The sequence below is a fragment of the Salmo trutta genome, chromosome 30, assembly GCF_901001165.1.
Source record: "Salmo trutta chromosome 30, fSalTru1.1, whole genome shotgun sequence".
Lineage (NCBI taxonomy): Eukaryota > Metazoa > Chordata > Actinopteri > Salmoniformes > Salmonidae > Salmo > Salmo trutta.
The window spans coordinates 25,347,452-25,356,734 of NC_042986.1; the positions used below are offsets into that span (position 1 = coordinate 25,347,452).

The 9,283-nt window shown below is 46.0% G+C and overlaps 1 protein-coding gene across 1 annotated transcript; it reads left to right on the plus strand.

Moving 5' to 3' along the window:
• LOC115168366 (lens fiber major intrinsic protein-like) lies at window positions 1-2,736 on the plus strand. The gene is made up of 4 exons (XM_029723550.1): window positions 1-958; window positions 1,421-1,585; window positions 1,766-1,846; window positions 2,036-2,736. The coding sequence occupies exons 1-4, from the start codon at window positions 599-601 to the stop codon at window positions 2,219-2,221; spliced, it is 792 nt and encodes a 263-aa protein (XP_029579410.1). The 5' UTR covers window positions 1-598; the 3' UTR covers window positions 2,222-2,736.
• Window positions 2,737-9,283: the final 6,547 nt, after the last annotated feature.

The window sequence follows — 9,283 nt, forward strand, 5'->3', positions numbered from 1 at the left end:
CAACAAAGGGGTTAAGTTTGTTTGATTTGGGCCATTCTGTGTGTCCGCCCCCGGGATTATGGCGTCACTGGGCCCTTGGGGGGGGGGGGGGTTATAAAGCCCCCGGTGGGCCTTCTCCCCTCCGTCAGAGAGGCTAAAACGTCCACAGGACAGTCCGTCTTTTCCTGTCTCTACTCTAGAACCACTCCTCTAGCATCAATGCACATCTCCTCTTGACAACTATTCTGAGACACACACACACACACACACCTATGTCGCTACGACAGGCGGCCAGTGAGGGCAAGCGAGCAAAGCTGAGTTGATGTTTGACTGCCTTCGCGCCAACTTGAGATCGTCCGTAGCTTAGAGCTAGATCTGTATGGTGGATTCCTCTGTCAACTGTTTTAACTGTTTGTCTTCCAACTGATTGGCTAAGTAAGACTGCGTTTGGGTCAGCCCAGCAAACTGACCTCCAAAGGGATTAAAAAAAAAATAATTAAGTGCAAAACGAGTAACAAGACTTTTAAAACGTACACGCTTGCCTTTTCTAGATTCACCTTGACAACTTTTTGTTGTTGTTGAGAAAAACATTTTCTGTTACAAGGCGTGAACAGCCAGCATGTGGGAGTTCCGGTCCATGACGTTTTGGCGGGCAGTCTTCGCAGAGTTCTTCGGGACCATGTTCTTTGTGTTTTTCGGCATGGGTGCCGCGCTGCGCTGGACAACCGGGCCCAACCACATTCTGCATGTGGCGCTGTGCTTCGGCCTGGCGGCTGCCACCATGATCCAGTCCATTGGTCACATCAGTGGCGGCCACATTAACCCGGCCGTCACCTTCGCCTACCTGGTGGGTTCCCAGATGTCCCTGTTCCGCGCTTTTTTCTACTGGGCTGCCCAGATCCTGGGGGCCGTGGCCGGGGCCGCTGTGCTCTATGGGGTCACCCCCAACAACATGAGGGGCAACATGGCTCTCAACACGGTAAGGCACCACCCACCAAGTGCACATCTCAAATAGCACCGGGCCTATTTCCTTTATGGTGCATTAGGGGGCCATATATATCAACTCAAAGTAGCAAAACATTTTTTGGTAGGCTTCTTAATGCTAATGGATATTTAGAATGGGTAGAGATGAACAGGGATTAGGGAATCATCATGGAATCTACTGGTAACTACAGTTGCTGTGGTACAATGACCACAATACAAGCCATCAGCATTGTGTAGAGCTGAGGCCATAGCGGTGAAGCCCCTGAACGTTTTATAGTTTGATTTATGTGTTCCATCTTTGATTGCTGTCATGTCCTCTTACATGCCTTTAAAGCCACAACTAATTGTATACATAATATACACTTAACCAGAAAGAGGACACACTTATTTTACAAAGTGAGTTGTTCACAAAGGACCTCAAGTCTGATGCATATTTTTCTCCTCTGGCCGTCTACAGCTGCAGCCTGGTATCAGCCTGGGCATGGGTACCACAGTGGAGGTGTTCCTGACCATGCAGCTAGTGATATGTATCTTTGCCGTGACAGATGAGAGGAGGAACGGACGCATGGGCTCTGCTGCCCTGTCCATCGGCTTCGCTGTCACCATCGGACACCTCATGGGGGTGAGCAACACACACACACGAACACTTACACACACTGGTAGGAGAAAACACACGCAATGCCCAAAACACTTATATCCTCATAGTGGAACACACACAAAAACAGACTTGCATTGTGCACAACAGAAATGCATTATTTGCCAGACTGTATTCTGAACGCCCTATTGTCCTTCTCTGCTGTAGATGTACTACACCGGTGCTGGAATGAACCCTGCAAGGTCTTTCGCCCCCGCTGTGCTCTTCAGGAACTTTGTAAACCACTGGGTAAGAAACACACAGTCATACACCATAACGTAGAATTTGAAATATTTTGTACAAATATCAAATAATCAAATCACAATGGCAGATTCTATGATCTTATAGTTATTAATAGTGCAGCTAATATACAACATTACAAGTTGCTTGTGCCATATCTTCATGATAAACTTTGTGTGTGTGTGTGTGTTGTTTCAGGTGTACTGGGTGGGTCCCATGATAGGAGGTGCTATGGGAGCTCTTCTGTACGATTTCATGCTGTTCCCCCGTATGCGTGGTCTGTCTGAGCGCCTGGCCACACTGAAGGGCAGCCGACCCCCCGAGACGGAGACCCAGCAGGACAACCGCGGGGAGCCCATCGAGCTCAAGACACAAGCCCTATAAACCTGCCCCTGTCTGGGGACAAGGGACGAGAGAACAGGCCCTGTGTCCGCCAACTCCCACGCTGGCCCCATCCCATGAGCACATATACAGTCCCTCTCATTGACTCACTAACTAACACACAGGCACATGCAGATTCAGACATATATTGATGCACAAACTGTACACACACCCAGACATGTTCACAACCTTCAACCTCAATATGCAACGAGACTCCTCTCCCTCCAACCTCACTCTGTATCCTGAACTGGACATGGTGTTTGATAGAGGTGACCAGTGCCTGCTCCAACAGTCCCACTACCTCCCCTCTCCTCCTCCTCCTCCTCAACCACACCAAGTCTTCCCCTCACACACCCACACAGACTGAAGGACCAGACCTGTCAGCACAGAAGCATGTGAACCCTGTGTCTAGCAGGGAAACTAGGGGAGGGATATGCAGGTGGGGGGATGAGGGTGAGGTATCGGTGGGTATGTAAGTATGGTCGGGGTAAGAGGTAAGGGTATAGGAGAGAGGGTTGGGGGTTGGGGTGTAGATGGGGTAAAGGGTTTGGGGTGAGGATAGAGGGGCAACACTCCAGGTTTTTAGTTGTATAGGGTTGAGTCAGGCCTGGGCAACTCGAGTCCTCGAGGGCCTGATTGGTGTCACACTTTTGCCCCAGCCCCAGCTAACACACCTGACTCCAATAATCAACTAATCATGATCTTCAGGTAAAAATGCAATCAATTTAAATCAGGTGTGTTTGCTAGGGATGGGGGAAAAGTGTGACACCAATCAGGCTCCCCGAGGACTGGAATTACCCAGGACTGAAACCAATGAAGATGGGCATGCTTTTTCATTATTTTATCAGATTTTATCTCTACATTTTTTCAGTTTCATTTTGTTTTCTGCACTTCAGACACAAAACGTGGATGTATGATACCATTTGATTTGACCAGGGTTTTATTTTTCAAATCACTTAATTTTATGTGTGTGTGTGTGTGTGTGTGTGTGTGTGTGTGTGTGTGTGTGTGTGTGTGTGTGTGTGTGTGTGTGTGTGTGTGTGTGTGTGTGTGTGTGTGTGTGTGTGTGTGTGTGTGTGTGTGTGTGTGTGTGTGTGTGTGTACGTGTGTACGTGTGTGTGTGTGTGTGTACGTGTGTGTGTGTACGTGTGCCTGTATGTGTGTGAGGGTGTTTGCCAGTGAGTGTATGTGTGTTTGAATGAGTTCACAGATGTATTTAGTTTATTTTCATTACTCTCCTGTTTGTATCATGATTATGTTTCATAGCATTATCAATTTTTAAGACATTATCATTTTTCATCCCGTCACTGTGGTATTTGCTATGATATTCATTTTTACACAAACCATCTGCTTTTGTGTTCAGAAAAAACACAATCCAAAGGAAAGGTATCCCAGACTGGACTGATTCTGTTCACTGCAAAATGGCTGTGTAAGCTTTTCATTGAGTCTCCTTTTATGATTTGATCCTTAATGGGAGCACAAAGCTGTTTAAACCATATTTAAATGAAAAATAAACACAAAAACTTGATACAAAATGTGTGTCATGTTTAGTTCACTCCATTATTGGTTTCATGCATGTTAACATTAGAAGCCTCCTCCCTAAGTTTGTTTTATTCACTGCTTTAGCACACTCTGCCAACCCGGATGTCTGAGCCGTGCCTGAATCCTCGCTTAGGAAGACCACCAAAAACCCTGAAATTTCCATCCCTAACTATAACATTTTCCGCCAAGATAGAACTGCCAAAGGGGGCGGAGTTGCAATCTACTGCAGAGATAGCCGGCAGAGTTCTGTCTTACTATCCAGGTCTGTACCAAAACAATTCGAGCTTCTACTAAAAATCCACCTTTCCAGAAACAAGTCTCTAACCGTTGCCGCTTGCTATAGATCACCCTCTGCCCCCAGCTGTGCCCTGGACACCATATTTGAATTGATTGCCCCCCATTAATCTTCAGAGCTCATGCTGCTAGGTGACCTAAACTGGGACATGCTTAACACCCCGGCCATCCTACAATCTAAGCTTGATGCCCTCAATCTCACACAAATTATCAATGAACCTACCAGGTACAACCCCAAATCCGTTAACACGTGCACCCTCATAGATATCACCCTAACCAACTTGCCCTCCAAATACACCTCTGCTGTTTTCAACCAAGATCTCAGCGATCACTGCCTCATTGCCTGCATCCGTAATGGGTCTGAAGTCAAACGACCACAATTCATCACTGTCAAACGCTCCCTAAAACACTTCAGTGAGCAGGCCTAAATGACCTGGCCGGGCTATCCTGGAATGATATTAACCTCATCCCATCAGTAGAAGATGCCTGGTTATTCTTTAAAAGTGCCATCCTCACCATCTTAAATAAGCATGCTCTATTAAAAAAAAATGGAACCAGGAACAGATATAGCCCTTGGTTCACTCCAGACATGACTGCCCTTGACCAGCACAAAAACATCCTGTGGCGTACTGCATTAGCATCGAATAGCCCCCGTGATAGGGAAGTTAGGAACTAATATACACAGGCTGTTAGGAAAGCAAAGGCTAGCTTTTCAAACAGAAATTTGCATCCTGTTGCACAAACTCAAAAAAGTTCTGGGACACTATAAAGTCCATGGAGAATAAGAGCACCTCCTTCCAGCTGCCCACTGCACTGAGGCTAGGAAACACTGTCAATACCGATAAATCCACTATAATTGAGAATTTCAATAAACATTTCTCTACGGCTGGCCATGCTTTCCACCTGGCTACCCCTACCCTGATCAACAGACCTCCAAACCCCACAGCAACTCGCCCAAGCCTCCCCCATTTCTCCTTCACCCAAATCCAGATAGCTGATGTTCTGAAAGAGTTGCAAAATCTGGACCCCTACAAATCAGCCGGGCTAGACAATCTGGACCCTCTCTTTCTAAAATTATCTGCCGAAATTGTTGCAGCCCCTATTACTAGCCTGTTCAACCGCTCTTTTGTATCGTCTGAGATTCCCAAAGATTGGAAAGCTGCCCCGATCACCCCCCTCTTCAAAGGGGGAGACACTCGACCCAAACTGCTACAGACCTAAATCTATCCTACCCTGCCTTTCTAAGGTCTTCGAAAGCCAAGTTAACAAACAGATTACCGACCATTTCGAATCCCACCGTACCTTCTCCGCTATGTAATCTGGTTCCAGAGCTGGTCATGGGTGCACCTCAGCCATGCTCAAGGTCCTAAACGATATCATAACCGCCATCGATAAGAGACTTTACTGTGCAGGCGTATTCATCGACCTGGCCAAGGCTTCGACTCTGTTAATCACCACATTCTTATTGGCAGACTAAACAGCCTTGGTTTCTCAAATTACTGCCTCGCCTGGTTCACCAACTACCTCTCTGATAGAGTTCACTGTGTCAAATCGGAGGGCCTGTTGTATGGACCTCTGGCAGTCTCTATGGGGGTGCCACAGGGTTCAACTCTCTTCTCTGTGTACATCAATGATGTTGCTCTTGCTGCTGGTGATTCTCTGATCTACCTCTACGCAGACGACACCATTCTGTATACTTCTGACCCTTCTTTGGACACTGTGTTAACCTCCAGACGAGCTTCAATGCCATACAACTCTCCTTCCGTTGCCTCCAACTGCTCTTAAATGCAAGTAAAACTAAATGCATGCTCTTCAACCGATCGCTGCACACACCTGCCCCCCCGTCCAGCATCACTACTCTGGACGGTTCTGACTTAGAATATGTGGGGAACTACAAATACCTAGGTGTCTGGTTAGACTGTAAACTCTTCTTCCAGACTCACATTAAGCATCTCCAATCCAAAATTAAATCTAGAATCGGCTTCCTATTTCGCAACAAAGCATCCTTCACTCATGCTGCCAAACATACCTTCATAAAACTGACCATCCTACCGATCCTTGACTTCGGGGATGTCATTTACAAAATAACCCTCCAACACTCTACTCAACAAATTGGATGCAGTCTATCACAGTGCCATCCGTTTTGTCACCAAAGCCCCATATACTATCCACCACTGCGACCTGTACGCTCTCGTTGGCTGGCCCTCGCTTCATACTCATCGCCAAACCCACTGGCTCCAGGTCATCTACAAGTCTCTGCTGGGTAAAGCCCCGCCTTATCTCAGCTCACTGGTCACCATAGCAGCACCCACCCGTAGCACGCGCTCCAGCAGGTATATCTCACTAGTCACCCCCAAAGCCAATTCCTCCTTTGGCCGCCTTTCCTTCCAGTTCTCTGCTGCCAATGACTGGAACGAACTGCAAAATCACTGAAGCTGGAGACTCATATCTCCCTCACTAACTTTAAGCACCAGCTGTCAGAGCAGCTCACAGATCACTGCACCTGTACATAGCCCATCTGTAAAAAGCCCATCCAACTACTTCATCCACATACTCTATTTATTTATTTATCTTGCTCCTTTGCACTACAATATCTCTACTTGCACATTCATCTTCTGCACATCAATCACTCCAGTGTTTAATTGGTATATTGTAATTACTTCGCCACCATGGCCTATTTATTGCCTTACCTCCCTTATCTTACCTCATTTGCACACACTGTATATAGACTTTTTTCTACTGTATTATTGACTGTATGTTTGTTTATTCCATGTGTAACTCTGTGTTGTGTGTCGAACTGCTTTGCTTTATTCTTGGCCAGGTCGCAGTTGTAAATGAGAACTTGTTCTCAACTAGCCTACCTGGTTAAATAAGGTGAAATAAAAAAAATTAAAAAAAATATACTAGCATGGCAATCAGTGCCCTGCTTTGGTTGTTGCATCGGATTGCAGTAAATGGGAATGACCACAAGGTGATGCTCCATACGTTTCTGGCTGCTGAGTTGTGTCACACCATGAATGACAGAGGCATCTCATGGTAAAAGGCTGTTTCAGCATGGGCAGCTTCCACCATGCTTCCTCCATTTTAAAGTAGTCAAAGCAGTCAACTAGGTGGGGATTCCTATGGGTTGAAGCCTCAATGGCGCTGCCCATGCTGTCACAGACGCTATAACGGCATAGATATAAAGATGAGTTCTCTATCGATCTTTGTGTCACACATAGCAGAACTACAGTAGACTTGATGATCCGTGGCTAAACAACTCATGGGCAGGGTTCACCAGAACAATAAACAAATGTTCCAGTGTCCACACACACGCACATAATGTACACATCATCATCTGAATGTACCAGAGCACGCAGACCAACACTTAAACATACACGTCATGGCATTTTGGTTTGCAAAAAACAAACATGTGACTTTGTGTAATAACAAATTATTTTTATTATACATATTTCTGTTGTGGTCGTATGGCTTCATTGTACATGTAAATAAGGTGGTACTGCACATAGAGATTCCTGGAGCAGCTCTGTACCCTAAACTGCAGTTGGCTCAGAGACGATGGCACAACACTGACTCGCACAATGGCTTACAATGGGGGCCGGGGGATGACATGTGCATAACCAAAACACACGACTCATACACTGACACGCACTCACACACAGACAAATACTGTATCACACACACATATATGCCATTTAGCTGCCGCTTTTATCCAAAGCGACTTAGTCACGCATGTATACATTTGACATCATGGCCAAAAGTTTTGAGAATGACACAAATATAAATTTTCAAAGTCTGCTGCCTCAGTTTGTATGATGGCAATTTGCATATACTCCAGAATGTTATTTAGAGTGATCAGATTAATTGCAAAGTCCCTCTTTTCCATGCAAATGAACTGAATCCCCAAAAAACATTTCCACTGCATTTCAGCCCTGCCATATTAGGACCAGCTGACATCATGTCAGTGATTCTCTCGTTAACACAGGTGTGAGTGTTGATGAGAACAAGGCTGGAGATCACTCAGTCATGCTGATTGAGTTCAAATAACAGACTGGAAGCTTCAAAAGGAGGGTGATGCTTGGAATCATTGTTCTTCCTCTGTCAACCATGGTTACCTGCAAGGAAACACGTGCCGTCATTATTGCTTTGCACAAAAAGGGCTTCACAGGCAAGGATATTGCTGCCAGTACGATTGCACCTAAATCAACCATTTAATCGGATCATCAAGAACTTCAAGGAGAGCAGATCAATTATTGTGAAGAAGGCTTCAGGGCGCCCAAGAAAGTCCAGCAAGCACCAGGACCGTCTCCTAAAGTTGATTCAGCTGCGGGATCGGGGCACCACCAGTACAGAGCTTGCTCAAGAATGGCAGCAGGCAGGTGTGAGTGCATCTGCACGCACAGTGAGGTGAAGACTTTTGGAGGATGGCCTGGTGTCAAGAAGGGCAGCAAAGAAGCCACTTCTCTCCAGGAAAAACATCAGGGACAGACTGATATTCTGCAAAAGGTACAGGGATTGGACTGCTGAGGACTGGGGTAAAGTCATTTTCTCTGATGAATCCCCTTTCCGATTGTTTGGGGCATCCGGAAAAAAGCTTGTCCGGAGAAGACAAGGTGAGCGCTACCATCAGTCCTGTGTCATGCCAACAGTAAAGCATCCTGAGACCATTCATGTGTGGGGTTGCTTCTCAGCCAAGGGAGTGGGCTCACTCACAATTTTGCCTAAGAACACAGCCATGAATAAAGAATGGTACCAACACCTCCTCCGAGAGAAACTTCTCCCAACCATCCAGGAGCAGTTTGGTGACGAACAATGCCTTTTCCAGCATGATGGAGCACCTTGCCATAAGGCAAAAGTGATAACATAGTGGCTCGGGGAACAACACATCGATATTTTGGGTCCATGGCCAGGAAACTCCTCAGACCTTAATCCCATTGAGAACTTGTGGTCAATCCTCAAGAGGCCAGTGGACAAACAAAACCCCACAAATTCTGACAAACTCCAAGCATTGGTTATGCAAGAATGGGCTCCCATCAGTCAGGATGTGGGCCAGAAGTTAATTGACAGCATGCCAGGGCGGATTGCAGAGGTCTTGAAAAAGAAGGGCCAACACTGCAAATATTGACTCTTTGCATCAACTTCATGTAATTGTCAATAAAAGCCTTTGACCCTTATGAAATGCTTGTAATTTTACTTCAGTATTCCATTGTAACATCTGACAAAAATATC

Coding starts and splice junctions, on each gene's coding strand:
- LOC115168366 (XM_029723550.1), top strand. CDS start 599: ATGTGGGAGTTCCGGTCCATGACGTTTTGGCGGGCAGTCTTCGCAGAG. Junction 1,586..1,765: donor CCATCGGACACCTCATGGGG/GTGAGCAACACA, acceptor TCTCTGCTGTAG/ATGTACTACACCGGTGCTGG. Junction 1,847..2,035: donor GGAACTTTGTAAACCACTGG/GTAAGAAACACA, acceptor GTGTTGTTTCAG/GTGTACTGGGTGGGTCCCAT.